The 22,555-nt window shown below is 45.1% G+C and overlaps 1 protein-coding gene across 1 annotated transcript in view; it reads right to left on the bottom strand.

The window, feature by feature from the left end:
- The window catches only part of STAB2 (stabilin 2), a 473,152-nt gene that overhangs the window by 400,913 nt on the left and 49,684 nt on the right, over window positions 1-22,555 (bottom strand). Inside the window, 4 exon segments of the mRNA XM_029599680.1 lie at window positions 921-1,117; window positions 10,150-10,269; window positions 13,752-13,847; window positions 17,618-17,687. Of these exon segments, the coding sequence (XP_029455540.1) occupies window positions 921-1,117; window positions 10,150-10,269; window positions 13,752-13,847; window positions 17,618-17,687 (483 nt within the window).

The raw sequence follows: 22,555 nt of genomic DNA on the forward strand, positions 1-22,555 counted from the left end.
TCTACAGCAGTACAATAAAGTCTCTATCCATTCTGTGTCTGCTATCTGTGTCAGCCTATCGCAGTGGTTCCCCACGGGGCTCCTCCCCGTGGGCAGAGTCATCTCCATTGCGACCAAGGGTCCACAATGCCTCAAACACAACAAAGACCATAGAATTCAGCGGAATAACTCTTTACTATAGTTCACTCTGTGATGCAAAATTTGTCAAAACATCAGCTGGTGTCAGCGCTTCATTTGGGGACATAATAATATATTTTTGGAAGAAGTCTTTGTTACTCCTGGACAGATGGGGTAGATATTCAAAAGCTATTAGACGGATAACTGAAAACTTTAAATCCAGCTAGAATTTAGCCAGGTATGTCGGGGGTGCTCCTGAAGTGGGCGGTAGGCGTTCTAGGGATGAGCAGATTTAGCCAGTGAACTTAACCGGCTAACTCTGGTTGCACTCAAGGTGGTCTAAAGTTAGCCGGATATATCTATCTGGTTAACTTTTAAGATAACCGGATATATTCAGCGGTGCTGCCACGCCACTGAAAATTCCAGTTAAATTAGCCGGATAGGTGTATCTGGCTAACTTATGTAGCTGCTCAGAGGCTGAATATGGACCCCTTTGTTTTTAGATTGTGTCTTTTTGAAGTGTGCTTATCATTTTTATGTGCAATTTGAAAATTACAAAATAGTTTTCCTTCTATACAGATACTGTCCAGTTTGGGCTAAATGATTGATTTGACTGGGTAGCGACAGTTCATACATTAGCTTGTCCTGGCTTTGTGAAAAAATGAGACGTTGCTCATTTGAGGTTCTTATTATTTAGTAAGTTTGTCCTGCCCCCCTCTCATTTGTTTGGTATTTTTGCTGTGAGAGTGGGTTACTTCTTCTATTGATTCACAAAACGAGTTCTACATGTGTGTTGTACGTACCTTACCGGGACTGTCATATTTACAGACAGAAGACTTTGTTGGACAGTTTCCAAAGTTTTCTTGGCAGGGGTCAACAGGTAAGCAAACTAGGCCATCTCCTTTATAACCTTCTCGGCAAGTACATTTATGCTTATTAGGTCCAAGGTAGGTACAATCTGCGTTAGGATTACAGATGGTTTTGGAGCAGGGGTTGATAGCTGGGAGAAAACATAACAGAGAAATAATTAATTTTAGAAATAAAGTGATCTAAGTGGTGTTGAACGATGGTCTTAATGAGATGATTAAAGGATTACTTTATAATAACCCAATATCAAAGACTATAGTAATAGTACAGGAAAATGATTAGTGGATAACAGAATTGTTTCTGTATTTGAAAGCATCCAGCTATGCTACAGAGGTTATAGAAAGTCTAGGCTTCCTTCCAAAATGTTCACCTCTGTTTCCTACAGAGCCTGGAAGTAAAATAAGACAAAGTTTGTTCCATGTATCCACATATCCTATCCCAGAACTGTGAAATGGAAAATATATTCCAGGATTACTTAGAAAGAAAGTAGAATCCACGGGCGGCTCCACATCCAAGGGTATGAGAAAAGCATGGCGAGACTTTCTAGAGACCTGGAGTCTGACAGACATTTGGCGCCAGAGATACCCACGATCCCGTTCATATACCTTTTACTCCAAACCGCACAACACATATTCCCGCATTGATTATTTTTTTGTCTCACACATATTTCAGAATGCCATTGGTAGGGTGGGTATCGATAACATCACCTGGTCTGACCATGCCCCTATCTGGATTGAAGCCGTGTGGCAGGATACAGATCCAGGTCTCAGAACGTGGAGGCTTAATGACGCCCTGCTTCGTGACACAGCCTTTGTCCAAACCTTAACTAAACATATGCAAGAGTATTTTGATTTCAATAACACAGAGGATATCAAGCCTACCACTTTGTGGGACTGCTCTAAAGCAGTCGCGCGAGGCTTCCTTATTGCCCGTGCCGCATACTGTAATACTGAGAGGAACAGCCGTAGGCAGGCGCTATTGCAGGAATTAGACCAGCTAACTAAGCGCCATACAGTCACGCTGTCCCAAAAGACATACCAGCAGATAGTGCGGGTGCGAGATTCCTTAAGTGCCCTTGATGATGCCGCAATCAGCCATAATCTCTCTATGGTAAAACAGAAATATTTCGAGGGCGGAAATAAGGCGGGCAGACTCTTAGCTCAGAAATTAAAGGCGGCTAGAGCATTAACCCTGGTGGCCAAAATTCAGACTCAGCAAGGGACTACTGCAACATCCTCGACAGACATCAGGAAAGCTTTTACTGACTTTTATGCCCACCTTTACACGGCAGTGAAAGATATTCCTGACGATGCCATACAGCAATACTTGGATTCTGTCACTTTGCCGACCCTACCTCCTGTACATCTTGAAATGCTAGAGAAACCTATTACCACTCTAGAGGTTATGGCAGCAATCAAAATGTTAAAAGTAGGGAAAGCACCAGGAATAGATGGGTTCACTGCTACATACTATAAAAAACTATCCAACATCCTAGCGACCCCTCTCACGGATATGTTCAACTCACTCAGAACCCTTGGCAACTTTGCTACAGATGCTAACACAGCGGGCATCTCTGTCATCGCCAAACCAGGCCGTGACCCTGGTGTTTGTGGCTCTTACAGGCCAATCTCACTGATTAATCTAGATCTAAAACTCCTAGCTCGTATACTTGCGGCTCGATTAAATAGCGTTTTACCAGAGCTTGTCCATACTGATCAAGTGGGCTTTGTCCCGGGTCGTCTAGCCGCCGACAACGTACGTAGAATAGTCGATCTTGTAGACTATGTGCGTAATGCCCATGTGCCCACAGTGCTCCTTTCACTCGACGCTGAAAAGGCCTTTGATCTTGTTCACTGGCCCTTCCTTTTTGCAACGATGAGGCGTATGGGATTCGGTGATTATTTTACACAATGGTTAAACAAGCTTTATGACCACCCGGCTGCAAGGGTTAAAATAAATGGCAAATATGGAGACGCTTTCCCAATTGGCCGAGGCACTAGACAGGGCTGTCCGCTGTCCCCATTAATGTTTGCTCTCTTTTTAGAACCTTTCACGACGCGAGTTCGAGCGGCTACCAATATCAGTGGCGTCCTTAGGGGTGATCATCATTTTAAAATCTCGTTGTTTGCGGACGACATTATGTTAACTTTGACCAATCCGCTCGCCTCCTTGCAAGGGATTACATCTGAACTACAGGCCTTCGGTGGGGTTTCTGGGCTCAAGGTAAATTATGACAAGTCAGAAATACTTAATATCAATTTACCAGAGGATGCGGCCGCTACACTTAGGGCACTCTTTCCTTTTAAATGGGCACCCAAGGCGCTGAAGTATTTAGGCATTCGTATCGGCAGGCAGGCTGACCAGCTCTTTGATCTCAACTACAAGCCACTAATACAGACCATTCAGGGGGATTTGGGGAAATGGGCGAAGGGCACATTCTCATGGATGGGGTGTATAGCCATTATTAAAATGAATGTGCTACCGAGGCTCCTTTACTTTTTCACGACCATCCCCATCTATCTCCCTCCATCTATCCTTAAAAAGTGGCAAGCCATTATTTTTGGTTTTATCTGGCGGAAACGTCCGCCCAGGGTAGCACGTGGCACATTGTATCTTCCAAAAATCAGAGGGGGACTCAGCGTTCCGAACTTAGAATGGTATTATTGTGCGGCCCAGTTAAGGGCTCTTGTTATATTGCATCGTACCATAATGCTTCCACAATGGACTTTATTCGAGCGCACTTTTTCAGGAGCACAACCCCTTTCGGCCCTACCTTGGCAGCCAAAACCTACGTGGCAAGGGGTCTCATACTTACCTTACGCCCTAACCACCACATTTAGAGTATGGGCGAGATGGAAGCCGGCACTGGTGGGTCCAGAACAATATAATTTATTGACCCATCTTTTCAGTAACGCGCTGCTTCCCAGGCCTCACGTTCCAGAGGTCGCGTATAAATGGATGCAGGTGGGCATTTCCCAGCTAGACCATTTGCACAGACAGGGAGTTCTTATGTCTCCTGAGGAATTGCGCTCCCAATATGCCTTGGATCATGTGGACTTTTTGTTGTATGCCAAATTGTACCATATAACTAAACGAGCACTTAGGGCAGGTGATCTGCGAATAACAGGTTCTCTTTTTGTAAATTATTGTAAGCAAGCCAACACTATACGTGGGCTTATATCTAAAGTATACCAGTTTTTGGCTGGCCGGGAGGCACCTCCTTTTCGGCAGCAGACCCTATGGGGTGAGGACTTTTTGCAGGATCTATCTATCACAGAATGGGACCTCATATTCCTTTCCGCACATAAGTGTTCCATCTCAGCACGGCTACAGGAGAACTGCTACAAAATGCTATATCGCTGGCATTATGCACCTGATAGGCTTCATAAAATGAATCCGGCTATGTCAGACCGTTGCTGGAGGAAATGCGGGGCAGTAGGAACGTATTATCATATTTGGTGGCAATGTCCAGCGGTTACTACCTATTGGCAGATGATTTTTTCCTGGGCTTCTTCTATTCTGAATGTGTCATTGCCAGTCCAGCCCTGGCATGTTCTTTTAAGTTTGCCTTTGGAAACTGTCCACAAGGCTGCCCAGCGCTTTTTACAACAAGTTTTCATTACAGCCCGCCTGGCCTTGGCGAATCATTGGAAGAACTGCTTAGTGCCTAGTCTACCGGAGGTCCAAGCCAAATTACATCACACTTATCAATTGGCTAGGCTTACAGCGGTCCATCACGATAGACTACCTGCATTCATCAAAATTTGGGGGCCTTATCAGTCTTGGATGGCAACGCAGCGCTGATACTCAGACCGACGGAGATAGGATTCCAAACTCGGGCCGTGCTCCCTGCCGGCCTTATGGACACTGGTTTTTTCGCGCAATCTGTACCTTTTGGAAATGAATAGATATCCATTTTCATTCTCATGCACGCTTTAGCCACTGCCACCACATTTTGAATTCCAGGACTGTGATTCTACCCATGTTGTTGGGGGGGAGGGAGGGGTGAGTGGGTTTCCTTTGGTACCAAACACTTTAAGTGGAGCAGTGGGGCACTGGCGTTTTATGCTCTTTATATCACAATGTAGAAGCACATATTTGTTTGTATCAATAGTTCATACTGTTTATTTTTCATGCTTCTTCTGCTTTACTAATAAAACTGATTAAACTAAAAAAAAAAAAAAAAAGAAAGTAGAAATAAAAACGTGGAATATCTTGGTTTCATAAGTATCCACCCACTTGTACTTCTATAGCATTCCTAAATAATTTAAGCTCTGGTGTAACCAACTGCCTTCAAAAGCACACCCCAAAGGGTAGATTTTAAAATGTGCCCGCACGCGTCCATGTGCGCGTGCCACCCGGAGCGTGCACATGGATGCGCCGATTTTATAACATGCGCGCATTAGCATGTTATAAAATCCGTGGGCCGCACACACATATGCGCCAGATTTTATAATCCGTGCTTGTGTATGTGCGGGCGGCACGCACAAGAGGGGGACATAAAATTTTACAAACTCCGCACAGCGACGAGATTGGGGCTTCCCCAGTTCCTTCCCAGTCTGCTCCAATTTAGGAGCGGACTGGGAGGGAACTTTCCTACCCCCTACCCTAACCTCTCTTCCCCTTCCCCTCTCCTCCCCACCTTCTAAATCCCTTTTTTTTTTTCTTTACCTTTTATTCTACAAGTTTCTTCAGGGCCCGACCTGAAGTAACTTGCATGTGCTGGCCACCGGCCTGCGAATGAGTCTCCGGGACAGCAAGGAATGGCGCTGTCCTGGCCCGCCCCTGGCCCACCCTGCTCCTCCCCCTGGACCACCCAGCCCCACCCCCAGCCCGCCCATTTGTCAGGGCCTGGCACTAATGCGCCACTTACGCGCATGGCCGGGCCCTTCTCAATATGTGCGCACTGTGCACGGGGTCCAGCCACGCCCGTAAGTGGTGATTTCTACGTGCATGGCCGATTTAAAATCTGGCCGCAAGTGAATTAGCCCCACTTGTAATAAATTGTACTTATTCACATGATGACAGGATAAATTAAGCTGGTCCTCTTGGTTCTCTCTCCTGGGTAATACATTTCAAAGCAAAGACCCAACCATAACCTCCAAGGAGCTATGAAAAGAACTCTGGGACACAATGCAGAAAGGCATAGATCTGGGTACGGGCATAAAAGAATTGCAAAGTCCTTGAATATTCCTTGGAACACGGTCAAGATGGATTATAACGATGTGGAAGGTGTATGGCACCATCAAAATCCTGTCTAGATCAGGCCATCTCTCCAAACTGGATGACTGAGCATGAAGGAGACTGATCAGAGGGGCAACCAAGAGGCTAATGGAAAGTTTGAAAAAGCTACAGGCTTCCATGGCTAAGAATGGCCAAAGCGTGCATGTGAAAATATCCCAGGTACTCTAGAAATGTAGCCTACATGGTAGGGTGGAAAGAAGGAAAACATTATTCCACAAAGCCCACCTTGAATCTTATTTGAAGTATGTAAAGGAGTACTCGGGATACTGTAGCCATGGGACAAAAAAATTTGTAGTTTAATTAAAATAAAATAGAATTTTTTTGGCATGAATGCAAAATGTTACATTTAGCACAAACTCATCACAGCACATCACCCAGAGTACACCATCCCTACTGTGAAGCATGGTGGTGGCAGCATCATGTTATGGGAACATTTCTCATTGTCAAGGACTAGGGTACTTGTCAGAATAGAAAAGGATAATGAAAGGAGATATAATCCTACCTCTTGGATACATAAAATGATAAGAGGTAATGACCTTGGGTGAAAGAGTTCAGACTCTCAAATTTATTTAGTGGGTTCTAACTTATGGGTCATGCAGATGGTGAAGTGAACCCGGATAGGAACAACAGGGGTAACTCTCACTCCCTTGACCAGTCAGGGTGAACACCAACCTCCTCCCTCCATGAATCCTGGCTCCTATAAAGTTCCCTCAGCGATGGCATAATTAAAACTCCAAAACAGATTCACGTCACTCTCGGGTAAACCTCAAATTTTCAACTTTATTCCTGGTTTTTCAGCCAGTCACCATGTACAGGGATAGAACAGAGTAAGCACTTAATCACTGAATACTAGGAATTCATGGGATACAGCAGTCAATGTCAACTTTCCCCATGATATACTGCCTGGTACTCCAAAGAATGACAGTACTAATTGTTCAGCCTTCACTTGAAAGGAATTAGATTTTTTTTACTTCCCATATCAAACCTTTTACGGAGTGGAGGAGTAGCCTAGTGGTTAGAGCAGTGGGCTATGAACCAGGAGACCAAGGTTCAAGTCCCGCTGTTGCTCCCTGTGATCTTGGGCAAGTCACTTTACCCTCCATTGCCTCAGGTACAAACTTAGATTCTAAGCCCTCTAGGGATAGGGAAATACCTATAACAGTATCTGAATGTAATCCACTTTGAAGTGCTATGAAAAGTGGAATATAATATATATGACTTACATTCCTTACAGTTTCATGTACCCAAATGCTCCCACTTTAAGTACATCTCTGTTCCCATCCCAAACACATAGGAGAAGTACAGTATTCTCCTCAAATTACTCTTGCTTTTAAACAGATCTCACATCCATGTGGGACAAGAGAATTACAGCCCGGCAGGCTAATTTTAAAACTAGTGTGCGGGTGCCCATACACACGCTTATGGGCTTGTGAGCGGAGATACGTGGCAATTTTAAATTATGCGCCATTTCCAAGCGTAAGATGTAAAATGCACCTAGCACGTCCAACTACGTTCCTAATTTTAAGTTGTTACTATTGCAAACCTACTTTGCAGATCTTCCTTACGAAACTGATGGCTTTAACGCACATCGTAATCGGATTTTAAAACACGCTCGAGCGAGGGACATTCCCAGTTTTTCAAATTAGTCCGCTAGTCCGCCAGTCATCCAGACCCCTCTGGTCCTTCATTCTGCACCTTCCCCAGTTGACCCAGACCTCTAAACCTGTCAAGTAAGCCTAAAAACTGCAAGATCTGCAGATTTGCTCCTCATCAGGAGCAGCAGTAAAGTTATGCGGCTAACAAACCAGCGTGTGCTGAAGCCTCAGGTTTTAAAATACAGAATTACACACATAACAGCTGGCCCCGCCCTGGAATGCCCATTCCCCACCCCCAACTCTGCTCCTTTTCTGCCCCCTTTTTTTTTTACCCGAGTATGCGTAAATATGTGCGTAACGTCCGACTTTCAAAATTCGTGTCACTCACACATCCCACATATGTATATAGGCTTTTTAGCATGAGCAACGCTTTTAAAATTTGGTCCTTAGGGTCTACTCAGGGTTCCCTGGCCATTTGATCCTCCACGAACTTCTCCACTTCTCCCATCTAGCAGCGTGCAGATCTCCTCAATATTTTCCTTATCAAGGACCTTCATGGGGCATTCCTCATTTAAGAACAACCCCTTCCTCCTGGCCCTTTCCATAAGGGGAGGCAACACCTCTTCTCTACGTCCTTGGCCTTGGGCCTTTTTCCGTGTAAGGAAAAGCCCCTGCAGGGCCCTACTCCATACTGGGCTAGTCCCTGGGTCCACCAGCTCATAGGCTGCCTACTCCAGGTCTGCTACATCCTGGAGGTCCCCTTGTCTCTCCAGCTCCGTCCTAGGAAAAAAGGGGCAACTGCTGCCATACTGACCCAGGGGACATCTCCCAACCAATCAAAACCCTCTTAGGTTTAAAGGTATACCACACCACCAGAAGCACCATCACTCTGATAACTTTCCCACTAACCGTACCAGACCCAACACCACACCAAGTGTCATCCAGTGGTCACGTCACAGAAATGCAGGGGCAAACATTTAAACGTTCTTCTTAACACTTCAGACAATGGAAATTTCTGGGTCTTCCCCATCCAAAATATCTTCTATGACTTGAAGGGGAAAGGGCACAAATTTGGGAATCTCCCCACAGAGAAAAATACAAAACCCTGCTGCTCTCTACAAGAAAGGTGAAACTGGAATGGACGTTCACCTTTCAGCATGGCAAAGTCTTGAAACACAAAGCCAAGGCTATGCTGAAGTGGCTAAGGAACAATAAGGTAAGGTATTATGTTATTGTAACTGTTTAGCATCTGTTAGCTGCCTTGGTTGTTTTTCAAAACGGTGGAGTATAAATTTCAGAAATAAATAAATGCCCAGGAATGTCTCGGTCAGATAACCTCAATCCGATCAAAAATCTGTGGCATGACTTGGAGATCAGTGTCCATCAACACTCCCCAAGGAAAGTGACAGGAACAATCTAATATTTAGATATGCAAAGTTGGTGGAGATCTATCCCAACAGGCTCACACCTGTATTTGCTGCCAAAGGTGCTTCCACCAAGTACTGACTCAAGGTCATTGAGATTTATCCAAGGAGGGTGGTGACTTATGCAACTGTTAAGATGTCAGTTTCTTTGTCCTCCAATAAAAAAGTTTTTTACCCTGAAAGGTGTGACATATATTGTGTGTTGATGAAAAAAAATCCTTATTTAAATGTATGCAAGTCTGATGCACTGACACAACAAAATGCAAAAAATGTTACACAGGGTGTAGACTTTCTATAGCCACTGTAAGTATTCAGATGTCATGGTCTACACTAATGTACCATCCATGACAGCAACATTGAATAGGCTGTGATGGTGCTTAGAAGTGTGTAATTTACAAACAGCATTTCAAGACAGTCAGCTTTTTCAGTCAATTAGTTTGAAATGTTGCATTAAATATTGAACTGAATGTAGAAAATCTGATGAACTTTTTTTTCTGTTTGCCATTTTCTTATTGAATGACATTTTGCAAGAATATTGAAAATTTCATACAATAAGAAAATGGCAATAAATAAATAAATACAATTTTGACCTGATATGAGAATCTCTGAATGCTAGGTAGCACTTTGTAGGAACCAATGTCTACCACACCAGTCACATCAGACCTTCTAGTCATCCAGGCAGACATACTATCTATGTATTAAGAGATTCAAATGGCACAATCTGCAAGCTGAAGCAGAAGCAGGGTAATTGTATATTTATGTTGCCACCTTTTTTGTTCTAAAGAAAGAAGCAAAAATAAAATTCAATGGGACACAGACAAATGATTTCACACATTCCTCAATGCCAGCCATTGAAAATAGAACCTCCCCCAAATAACAGGGCAGGGCAGAAGGTTACTTACGTTTACATTGCTTGCCATCCCCTTGGTAGTTGGGCATGCAGGCACATTCTAATGTCCCTGTCTTGGAACTTGTGCACCGGGAGTTCTCAGGGCACTGGAGGTTTGCACACTCGGGGAGGGCTAAGGAGAGAAAGAAAGAGCTCTATGAAATTTCACTGCCAAAGAGCAGAGACCAGTGATCCTCTCCAGCAGCACAGCACATACAACGTCAAGCTGTACTCTATGGGGGGCATTTTTCAAACTGTCCACACTGGGATAAAATCCGTGAGTACTTTTTGTTTGCAGAATTTGCACCAGGTTTCACAGAGAAAGTACATGTATGCTTTCATTTTGAAATTTGCGGCAGGTACAAAGCACCCCGTGGACTTATGCATTTGCTTTTTCTTTGGAAAATAAAGTGCGAAGACTTGAAGATACAATGTCAACATGTTTTTTTCCAAAACCACCCAACAAGGCCTCCTTGAAATGCAGCTAAAAGCCTGTGTATTATGGAACTCCTTGCATACTTCGAGCTGTATCGAAAGAGGGCATTTTTCAGACAGCTCATTTTCACGTGTAAACAGTGCCGGTGGAAGGGTGTCCAGCTGCCCTAGGCGGTGATGTTGTCACATGATCTCTCTCTCTCCGCACATGACAACTGATCCCAGCTCCTCAAAGAAAAACATAGCCAACAAATGGAAAAACACCCTCCAGCTCCTTGCCTCACCCATGCCAGTTCTCAGCTCGTCTGTCCTTTCAAAATTGCTGTCCTTACTGGCTACTATGCCGCCCCACCCACTTCTGGTGCCCTAGGCCAAAACCTAATCCTCCTAAGGTTTTCGCCAGCCCTGCGTGTAAATCGCTATTTACCCGCATAAATAGCTTTGGAAATTGCTCTCCAAATGCCCTATGCAGTACAGTACCTTAATCTCTCCAATAGTCAAGAAATAGGTTGTAAAGGGATAAACAGTATATTGTATATATAAGCAGGTATGGGAATGTGTATGCATCTGCAGTCACATTTTGGAAGGATAACTTTCAAACAACTATGTGCAGCAGCATACATAGCCATGCATTCATCTATGACAGTATTTTATTTCCTGTGTGTATATCACATATGTGCATGTTACAGAATGCGTGTTTCATCACCCTGGAACATACACACATAGGAATCCTTACACGCGAATACATACAATGCATAGGAAGCTAGTATTTCAATGCACTGAAGTGAAAACTTTCCCTGCCAAGTTTAAAAATATAAGCGCGTACATTTTGGGGTAAATTTTAAAAACCCTGCGCGCCGGTGTGCCTATGTTGCATAGGCTGCCGGTGCGCACAAAGCCCCGGGATGCGCGTAAGTCCCGGGGCTTTGCTTGGGGGGTGAGTCGGGGTGTGTCGGGGCGGCGCAGCATTCGGGGGCATTCTGGGGGCGAGGCCATGGGCATGGTGCTAGCCCGGGGGCGTTCCGGGGCGTGGCCGAGGCCTCTGAAGCAGCCCCTGGGCCGGGGAATGGCGCGCCAGCACCCAGCCGGCACGCGCAAGTTACACCTGCCTCGGGCAGGCATATCTTTTTCGACAAAGGTAGGGGAGGTATTTAGCTAGGGATGGGGGGTGGGTTAGATAGGGGAAGTGAGGGGAAGCCGGGGGGGGGGGGGGCGCCGGAAAAAAAGTTTCCTTCAAGGCCACTCCGATTTTGGAGCGGCCTTGAAGGGAACGGGGAAAGCCATCAGGGCTCCCCTCGGGCTAGGCGCGCTAGGTGCACATGTGTGCACCCCCTTGCGTGCCCCGACCCCGGATTTTATAACATCCATGCGGCAGCGCGCGTATGTTATAAAATCGGGCGTAGATTTGTTCGCGCCGGGTTGCGCGAACAAATCTACACCCGCGCGTATGTTTTAAGATCTGCCCTTTTATGCATGAAAATAAAGCAGGGCTTGTGTAAAAACCGAATTCCGAATGTAAGTCAGCGTGTTTTAAAACATGCGTGCGTAATTGAAATTAACCAGTTTTACAAATTACTCCACCAGTTCGCCCAGTCCTTCTCCGGATCCTCGTGCCCCTCAAGGTCCTTAGACCTGAATCCAGTTCACCCAGACCTCCCACCCAGCCAATAATACACAATAAACAAGTCTGATATCAATTATGCAAGATAATTAGCAGGTGTAAAAGTACTCAAGTTAGTTGCCAAATCTACGCCCATTTCGTTTAAAATAGCAACTGCCCCAGAACACCCCTAGACCACCCCTTTTTTACATCTATTTCCAATGCAATATTGACACGAATTAAATGGGCGCTCATGATTGAGCACCCTCTCCCTTAACGCATGCTGATCCACCTCTCCCGAGCGCCCAAATTAATATTTAATATTTAAATTGTGTGCCGCGGTAAAAAGGAGGCGCTAGGGGAAATTGTGTACCCCTAGCACTTCCTCAGCAGCTGGCGCCCAGGAGAGCTGGAGGTCAGGTTAGGAAAATGGACGCTCAGTATTATGAGTGTGCACAGCCACGGGTTAGGAAAATGGACACTCGATAATTGATCATCCCTTTTCCTAACCTGACTACTGGCACGCTTCTTTTTTTTTTTTTTTTAATTCTCCTATTTTGGTTCCTCCGACTTAATATCGCAATGATATTACGTCAGAGGAACCAAAAAAAAGGAACAGAGAAGCAGTATTTCTGTTTTCTGTAATTTTTTTGGGCTCCTTAAGAATTCATGCCTGCTCCAGGCAGGTGTTAATTTTTGGGAGTTAAAATGTGCACTTCAGGTGCCCTTTTTTTTTGAATTGGGGGAAATAAGTAATAGCCTCATCAACATGAATTTGCATGTGATGAGCGCTATTAACTACGTATTCAATTGGATGCGCGTTTTTTGAACGCGCTAACCCCCGTTTAGCATCGGAGGTTATGGACATGCATCCAAAACGCGAGTCCAGTCGCATGTTGAGCCGTGTGCTGGTAATGACTGATAGTGTGTGTGTGAAATGTAAAGAACGCACGTACTTTTTAAAATAAAATATCGATTGTGCGTGAGCAGGCTACTTATCTTCAGATATGCTAAACTTTACACATGTAACGCTTTGAAAATTCACCCCCTTAGTGTCTTGCCAAACACGTTTGCAAGGGTTTTGCAAGAACTTTGTCCATAACCACCTGAGAGCAATGATAACACTATTGGACCAAACGTAAAAGGAAACTGCTCCTAATTATATTATTTTCCCCATAAAATCTTAAGCGAGAGCTACCAGGATTATTTTTTTCTCTAAATTCTTTTCCTTATGCCAGTGTTAAATCATATTTAATTCTAATAATAATAATAAAACTGCACAGACTGGCCTGGCGTGCTGGCCTAGCAGGAGAGCAGGAGACCCAGATTTTGCTCCTGGCCCTCACTTATGCTCCTTAAATTTCTCCAGATGTCTCTGGTCTTGAAAGCTCCTGCCCTTTTTTAGTTGGTGCAATAAAAGGTGTCGGAGCCCTAGAAAGATTCCAGTCTGTGGCACTCAGTTAATGTCATAATTCTGTTATTCCGAAGAAATACAGTACTGGAGACTCACCTGTAATAAGGACAGCTCTTGCTGTTATAAACAGTTTAGAGGTGGCCTCAGTTTCAAGAATAGTACTTACGCTGATCACAGTCATGCCCGGTGTATCCTGACAAACAAGTGCATGTCCCATCTCCAGTTATTCCAGTGTTGCATAAACCGTGGACACAATTGCAAACTACAGGGGAAAAAAAAAAGCAGAATGTATATGTTACACCACAATAGCTTCTAGGTTTAACCGATTCTACACATTTTGCATTTTTGTTTCTTTTTTAATCTAATTTCTGAAGGAAAAGAAAACTTATGAGATTGCCGTGTGTGTCTGTATATGTGTGTGACCATAGCAACCTTTTAGTTAGGTGTCCTATCCACACCAAATATTCAAGACATGTCAGGGGGTACATGAGGACTTTGATGGGATTTTTTTTTTTAAGAAACATACATAGGTGTGGACCGCAGACACTCATATGCCTGCCTCCTGGAAAGTAGGATGCTTTGGTTCTGGATGGAATTATTTTGTTTTCCCTTTCATTTGCAATCTCCCCTACCTCAACCCCTTGATAGCAACCGAGGGCCTATGCCTCCTAGGAAGTGCATCCTCACTAATGTTCATTGAGCAGCAGTGGTAGCCATTGTCCGTTCCTCCCTCCCAGGGCCTGAGCACATTAGGCCCAACTGGCCCCAGAAGATGGGAAATCTCTTCTTATATATACCGCCTTGCTCAGTCTAGTGACCAAAGGACAGCCTAAGGAAGTCCCTACAAGTCCCATCAGCTTTGTCTACTTCCTGCGCTGAACTCTCTGCGGCTCCCCGACTTTTTCCAGCAGGGGAACAGCATTGGCAGACAGCAGCAGCAGCAGCAGACATAGCCAATAAATGGCTTACGGAATTTCAGGTGCACTGAAGCCCAGGGGTCCTTGAAGACACACGGGTAACAGATCGTTAACAACTTTATTCCTTTGCTATTGGTAGACCAAGTCCTAGATTTGAATTTCACAACAGCACAAACTGCCACTGACTGCTAAATTTAAGCACTGGGCCAAAGCCCCCCCAATTCTTTATGCGCTTTTTTTTTTTTTTATTTCCATATTTCTCGGTGGAATTGTTTCCATTCAAAATTGCACAAGACAACTGCTTTGCAGGCCTTTTGCTTGATCCTTAAATCTGGCCCTGTATCTGTATTTGAAGTGTACCAAAGTAGCAAGCAGCAATTCAGCAGCTTAGTCAGTTGAATGAGGACCAGATGGCATAGTTATTAGGAGGTCCATTTTAAAAGCGTTGCTTATGCAAAAAATACCCCCGTACACGCGCGTACGTGGGCCGCGCATGAGCAACGCAGATTTTAAAAACCAGCGAAGTACGCACGTATATACCTGTGCACATGTCAAAAATAAGAGGGCGGGAAGGGGGCAGGGAATGGACGGAGCATGGGCATTCTGGGCCGGGGCCAACAGTTGCGGGCATAACTCTGTATTTTAAAACTGGAGACCGTGGCGCGCGTCGGCTTGTTATTCACGCAACTTTACTGCTGCTCCAGATGAGGAGCAAGTCTGCTGATTTCGAGTTCTAGGGCTTACAGGACAGGGTAAGTGGTCTGGGTCAACTGGAGGCAAGCAGGATGAAGAGCCAGAGGGATCTGGAAGACCTCGATTTTAACTGGGCAGATTGGTGGACTAATTGGAATAACTGGGTTGTCCCTCGCGTGAGCATGTATTAAAATCTGCCTACATACGCATGTAAATGCCGACAAAGCACTATGGAAGACGCACATGCTAGCTGTGCTCAAGCAACCTCTTTAAATTAGGAGCATAATTATGCACAGTTGGTATATTTTCAAACATATGCATGCAAGTGCACACACGATTTTAAATTCCAGCATAATCTTTGCTCGTGCACCGATAGGCGCACGCATGGGCGTATGCCTGTAAGAGTTCAGGTCAAAGTTCTAGGAATTAGAAATTTGTTTTACTGGCAACCAATTACCATTCCATTAACTCTCATGCAGTCTGCACCAAAGGGTTATGTACAGGGTGTGGTAACATGGTCCTATGACACACGCTGCCATTTTGGGGGCAATAATCAAATTGCATGGATTGGTGAAAACTCTGCGGATGCTTTTTACCCGTGGGGGTTGCACCATAATCAAAGCAAAACTACATGAGTAGCTTTGCTTTGATTATTACCACAGGAAAAAAAAAATACCTGCAGAGATCTGCGCTTGTTTTTAACTCTGGATACTTTTTTTCAGCCAAACAATGAACATAGTTTTGAGAATCCAAAATTACGCGCGTTATTGCCTCTCTCGACCTAACCGTGCATACAGCAATGCCTCCGAGAAATGCAGGTAAAATTACACGTGTCGTAGAACAATATGTATACTTTTACCCACACAGTGTATGGGCAATTTTCATAGAGCCCAGTTCTGCGGATAAAACATTGTTATACCAATGGAAATGGCTTTGAAAATTGTTCTCCCCATTTCTGACTTATTATCTCTATTCCACGCATGATGGTAAACCAGCATTCCTGAATATGATCTATTGTAGTTGTTACAAATTATTGGCTCATCTGCATATGGTGATTTGACTGAAGTTAAAGGGAAGACCAGGGAATCAAACCATTACATTTTTTTGGTTCAGTTCATGTTCGGCCTCAGCTGCAGCTAAAGTTGAACTGGTTTGGTTCAGCTTCAGGCCAAGAATGGTTCAGTGACTGATTCTGCAAACATGAGCTAACCAATTCCGTTTTAGTTTACATGAGAAAATTTAAATATAAGGCACATTATAGTAATCGTTTTCAAAATGGGGTGGAGCAAGCAAGCAGGTCTAAATCTGTTAAAGTAGGTACTGCGAAGAACGTAGGAAACAAAAAGTGGATTCCAACAATGAAATAATTAATCTGAAATGCTCATTTTACTTGTATAGTCAAAACCAAAACGTAAATCTTCCCAGATATGGTATTGATTTCACGCGCCCATTATGATTCATTCTGCTTCTGAAGCCAGTGAATGTTACCTCAGTTGCTTCTGTGACCCACCCATCACAAACAAATCAAACACTTACTCTAAACCGGTTCAAAAACTGAATTTTGTTTGGGTTGTGGTTCAGCAGAGACTTTCAACTAGTATTTTAGATTGCTTTCTAGTTCAGGAAAAAATAAAGGTTTATCTGGTGTTTGGTTAAAGTTCAGATTCAGCTTGGTTCCCTGGGGCAGGCTACCTCATATTTTATAAAAAAAAAAAACCCATCCTTTTCCATCCTTTCTATAAGCTCTCTTACTTCAGTGAACCTTAGTGAGAGATAAACATATCTTCCATTTCTTTCCTTCAAACTCAACGGCTGCAACAGTCACTGAGAATCAAAACAGTGATTCCATTCCTTTAAACTCCTTGAATCCTCCTCATCGGGGCTGGATTAACGCCAAATGATGCCCTTAACACAGCACAACAATGGCACCTCCTCAGCCCTTCCATGGCTTAACTGACAAGACGTTAAGACTCAGTAAGTGCTGAAGGTGAAATAAGAGATTTTAAAAAATCCGTTTTCTTCCAGGCCTTACCCCAGGCCAGACCCCACTATTATATTAAATATAAACTTTTTAAAAAATTGTATTTAACACTAAACAGCAGTAAGCAATATAACAAATTATTTACTTGTAACTACTAGGGGGCAACAGAAAAAAAATGCTAATTTTCAGCACTCTGTGGTGCCCCCCTCCCCTTGTAGCCCTATACATGTTCTTATTTTGCTTAATGGCTAATCCAGGGCTGCTCCTCATGGAAGTAATTCCCGTAATTTGAATGCTCTAATTAGAAAATCATTTTGGACAAAAAGGTAATTTATTAACTTGGATAAGACTAGGGGTCTTTGTTTTAAATTTTTGTGGTACTTTTACAACTTAGAAATAGAAATGTAGAACCCATATTTTAAAAATAATGCCAAAACTTACCTGACATGCAGTTTGCACCAAATAAATTATGTGCAGCACATGATTCACAGGCTGTCCCACCAAATCCTCCCTGCACAACACATGGTGAAAAATACATTTAGGGCATTGTCACAAAACTTTCACAGTTGCAGATGCAATAAAAGTATATTTTCAACTTATTGAATCATCTCCATCTTCCGGTCTGGTGCATAGCCAAGAAAATGTCGATTCACTCCCAGCAGGTTTGGCCTTGAGGAGGCAAATAGCAGCTGACTATAGGGTTTTCTAGAATATCTACCATCACAAAAGAGGATAATCAGCCACAGTTCATGGGGGCAATTTTCAAAAGGATTTACGCATGTAAATGTAGCAATTTTTAAAAGCCCATTTACATGGGTAAAGTGCATTTACATGTGCAAAGCCCAATTTAAGCATGTAAATGTTCTTGAAAATTAGGTCCTATGTGTTCAAGCACTTTAGGGATGTGCTGTCATTTGAAACCACATAGGAAATGAGGTTTTGTGGCCATTTTGAAATGAAACAAAAGAAAACCTCAAAATGTTGTTCATTTTTCATTTCATGTTGTTTCACTATTGTTCCGCGCCAGCCAACATTGTAAATTTAATCCCACACCCATCTGATTTCAAAAAAGCTCCCCCCCCCCCCCCCCACACACACTTAATCCCAACCTTTCTGGATCTCCCCGGGCTCCCTCCAGCTTATTCGCAATTATAGCACCCAAACACGGGAGGTCCGGGGAGGTCGGAAAAAGCCCAGGTGCCTTTTTTTGAAATTGGATGAGTGTAGGATTTAAAATAAAATAGTGTCTGGGGCAGGGGATGAGTTGTGGATTTAAGTGTGTGCTGCGGTAAGATAGTGCTCATTAAAAGCAAAATGAAATGAATAAACCACAATGAAATGAATCCCTTCTCACCAATGTGACACAAAACAAACAAAAAAAAACAATGGTGCAAGCCCCCTAGTGTTCATAAGGACTTTAAAAAAGAGATTTAGGGCATACAAAAGCTGGAACCTGTCTGTACTTTGCAATATCAGGCTCTGCTCCTCCTCCAGCCTCACTCACAAAGGGATATTCATTGGACATAGGTGGCTTTTAATTGACTCTCCCAGGCCTCTTCCCTGAACAGATTTACTGAAGCTCACAGCAGGAAGAAGTTTGCAACCTTCCCTTTTGCCTGCCTGGCTCCCATTATTTCCTAGGAGAGGAAACTGATTTTTTTTTTTAAGTTGTATTTATTTATTTAGAAATACTTCTAACCTGCCAATCCAAGGTCATTGGTGAAGTACATGGACACATTCCTGTTTATGGTAAAAACAACACCTAAGACGGTAAGAGTGATAACAGCGCAGAACAATGTAGGAACTGCAGAAGGTTTGGATAATGCCAGAGTGAAGCAGATTCACATAGGGTCAGTTCCAGCGAGGCCAAAGAAGGTTTCAGCTTAGTTATTACTGTTCGGCATCCGTAGGAGGGACCGCTAGGGAGCACTCCCGATCCCGGGGAGAAGTGTGCCCTTGGACCTCGGCGAACCAGGAGAGGAGCTCCAAGGTAGCGCCGAGGCAGATGAGACGAAGTCCCGTCTGGGCTAGGACCAGAAGCCCAGGCCCCTGCCGACCTGCATAGCCTCCGTGAGGCCAACCACCAAGGTTGGTCTCTGAGTGGTCCTCCGACCACTCCAAGCCCTTTCAGACCTGCCGCTGGGAACGGCAAGGCGGCAGGCCGGACAGGAGACAAGGACAGATGAAGACTTTGGAGTTGAAGACTCAGACGAGGAACTTGGAACGTGGAGAATCAGACAAGGAACTTGGAACGTGGAGAATCAGACGAGGAACTTGGACATGGAGACTGAGATGAGGTGAGTAAGGTCCCTCAGGTGCCCTACACAGCCGGACGGCTGGTCACGGACCACGAGGGGAGCAGGGCAAGCTCTGGACAAACAACACAGGCCAGGAACGAGGTGAACCCCTTGGATCCTCTGGAGTCGGAACAGGATGCAGACTCAGAATTAAAACACAGAACTTGGAACCAGGAACTCGGACTTTAAAAATGAAAAACCTCCTGAGGCATGGGTACTCAGGACCTGGGATATCAGGACTAGGAACTTCAGGACTTGGATCACAGAACTTCAGAACTTGGATCACGGAACATCAGGACTCAGACATCAGGACTGGAACTCGGACATCAGGACTGGAACACAGAACATCAGGACTTGGACATCAGGACTGGAACACGGAACATTAGCATAGATCAGGACATGGAATAAGAAAACAAATACAAGGACAATGAGAAACGGAATGCCTTAAAGAAGAGGAGCAGGAGGACGTCATTGGAGACTCCTGGACCGGAGAGCTGGAACAGGATCCAGGAGCAGTCCAACTCCTGAACTGGCTCCTTGTGAAGGCAAGGCAGAAGTGGAAGCAAGGCCCTTAAGTAGGGCTGAAGATGAGGATACACCCTTGGAGGAGTTCAGGTGGGACCCGGGGCATATCAGGCCGCGGGCCCTTTAAATATAGAAGAAAGACGTGGCTGCACCCCTTAGACAGAGGGGGGCAGGACCTTGGACAGTGGCCATGATGCCGCTGAGACGCTGGAGCTAGAGAACGAGCCGCAGGGCAGGCCCCGACGTCGATGGCGGCATCCTGCCACAGAAGAGGCATCTGGGAGCGGATCCTGCTGCGGCGGTAGACCAGGGACTGCACAACGGAGAAGGCGGCGGCGGCTCCAGCCACATTGGAGCATGGCGGCAGGGCCCACCATGCAGGAGAGGAACGCTGAAGTCTGCGGCTCCCGCCACGGTGAAGGAGAAGGGCTGGCTGCGGCTCCTGCTGCGAAGGCCGACGGCGGCTTCGTGCTGCAGAGGTAAGTGCCTGCTCACGGCTGGGCCCATGAGCAGGAGTGCAAGAATTACCTCCAAATGTTTCCGTAAAAAGGAACATTTTCTTAAATGATTTGCACAGATTGCAATCTGCAGATCGTAAATTTCTTGGTGGCCTGTAAATTGTTTTTTATGAAAGCGCAGATGCATTGAGGATAATCATGACTTAGTGCTCTGTGGATGAGGGATAGACACCTTAAATTTAATTGTAGCCTATGTTGCAAGCCATTGATGCATTGAGGGTAATCATGACTTAGTGCTCTGTGGATGAGGGATAGACACCTTACATTTAATTGTAGCCTATGTTGCTAGCCATTGTAGCCAATGTAAGGAATGTAAAGCAGGCATAATGTATTCTGTACACTTTGAACCAGTTAGTATTTGAGCTGCTGAATTTTGTACTACCTGTAAAGCTTTAATAACATATCCTGGCATCCCAATATAAACAGAATTACAGTAGTCAATAGGGGTGTGCATTTGTTTCTAACGTATTTCTCATCCTCAATGTATAGGGCCCTATTCGTTGTATTCGTGGGGAAGCAAACATATCGCGATTCCCCACGAATACACCGAATCCGCCGAATTATTCGGCCGTCTAAAGGACCCAATTTAAACAAACCCCCCACCCTCCTGACCCCCCCCCCCCAAGACTTACCAAAACTCCCTGGTGGTCCAGCGGGGGGACCGGGAGCCATCCCCTGCACTCACACCCTCGCTGCCGGTTTCAAAATGACGCCGATAGCCTTTGATCTACTATGTCACAAGGGCTACCGGTGCCGTTGGTCAGCCCCTATCACATGGCCAGTGGCGCCATCTTGTGCTCCTAGCATGTGACAGGGGCTGACCAATGGCACTGGTAGCCCCTGTGACATAGTAAGGGCAAATGCTATCGGCGCCATTTTGATTACTGGCAGCCGACGGCCCGAATGCAGGAGATCACTCCCGGACCCCCGCTGGACCACCAGGGACTTTTGGCAAGTCTTGGGGGACCCCACTTGCCAAAAGTCCAGCGGGGGTCTGGGAGCGACCTCCTGCACTCTGGCTGTCGGCTGCCAGTAATCAAAATGGCGCTGATAGCCTTTGCCCTTACTATGTCACAGGGGCTACCGGTGCCATTGGTCAGCCCCTGTCACATGGTAGGAGCACAAGATGGCGCCGATGGCCATGTGACAGGGGCTGACCAATGGCACCGGTAGCCCCTGTGACATAGTAGATCAAAGGCTATCGGCGCCATTTTGAAACCGGCAGCAAGGGTGTGAGTGCAGGGGATGGCTCCCGGACTCCCCCGCTGGCCCACCAGGGAGTTTTGGTAAGTCTTGGGGGGGGGTCAGGAGGATGGGGGGTTGTAGTTAATTTAATTTTAGCGGGGAAACGAATAGGAATTAACGAATAAACGTGTCGGGGGGCCCCCCTTGATGAATGCAACATATCTGCCCATCTCCCCGACGAATCCGAATCCCAAATGCAACGTATGGCGTCCCTCTGCACATCCCTAGTAGTCAAGGCCAGGTGGAATAAATGCCTGCAGTACTGTCTGAAAATGGTTATGGTTTAGAAGAGGCTTAAGCAGTCTAAGAATATGCAATCTGAAGAAAGATCCCCTCACCACTGCTGTCACCTGTGCTCGAAATGAGAGAATGAATTCAAATATAGGTTAGGTCATGATTCCTCAACGGAGGAGTGTCAGTACGTGGGAAGCTGCTTAGAAAGATTCTCTCTGCCTTGCTCAAGTTTAGGACCAGTCTATTCTTCAGCACCGATGAAGTCAGCATTAAGTAAAAGAGCTTTCTCCACAGTCGGTCCCAAACTCTGGAACACTCTCCCGTCAGAACTCAGATTAGTGCAATGCCCCACTATATTTAAAAAAAGACTTAAGACTTGGTTATTCAACCAAGCTTTCTCATAACATCAGCCTGCGGAATTTCCCTGCCAATGATCCCTTCTTTGGTAACCCAATAGAGAACTATATAGGTCATCTCTAGTACTCCCTAGAACCCCCCAAAGAATTTTCAGGTCAACTACGAATCCTTGGCAGTCTGAAATCAAAACCCAGCCCATACCC

Source organism: Rhinatrema bivittatum, chromosome 4 (genome assembly GCF_901001135.1).
Source record: "Rhinatrema bivittatum chromosome 4, aRhiBiv1.1, whole genome shotgun sequence".
NCBI classification, from domain to species: domain Eukaryota; kingdom Metazoa; phylum Chordata; class Amphibia; order Gymnophiona; family Rhinatrematidae; genus Rhinatrema; species Rhinatrema bivittatum.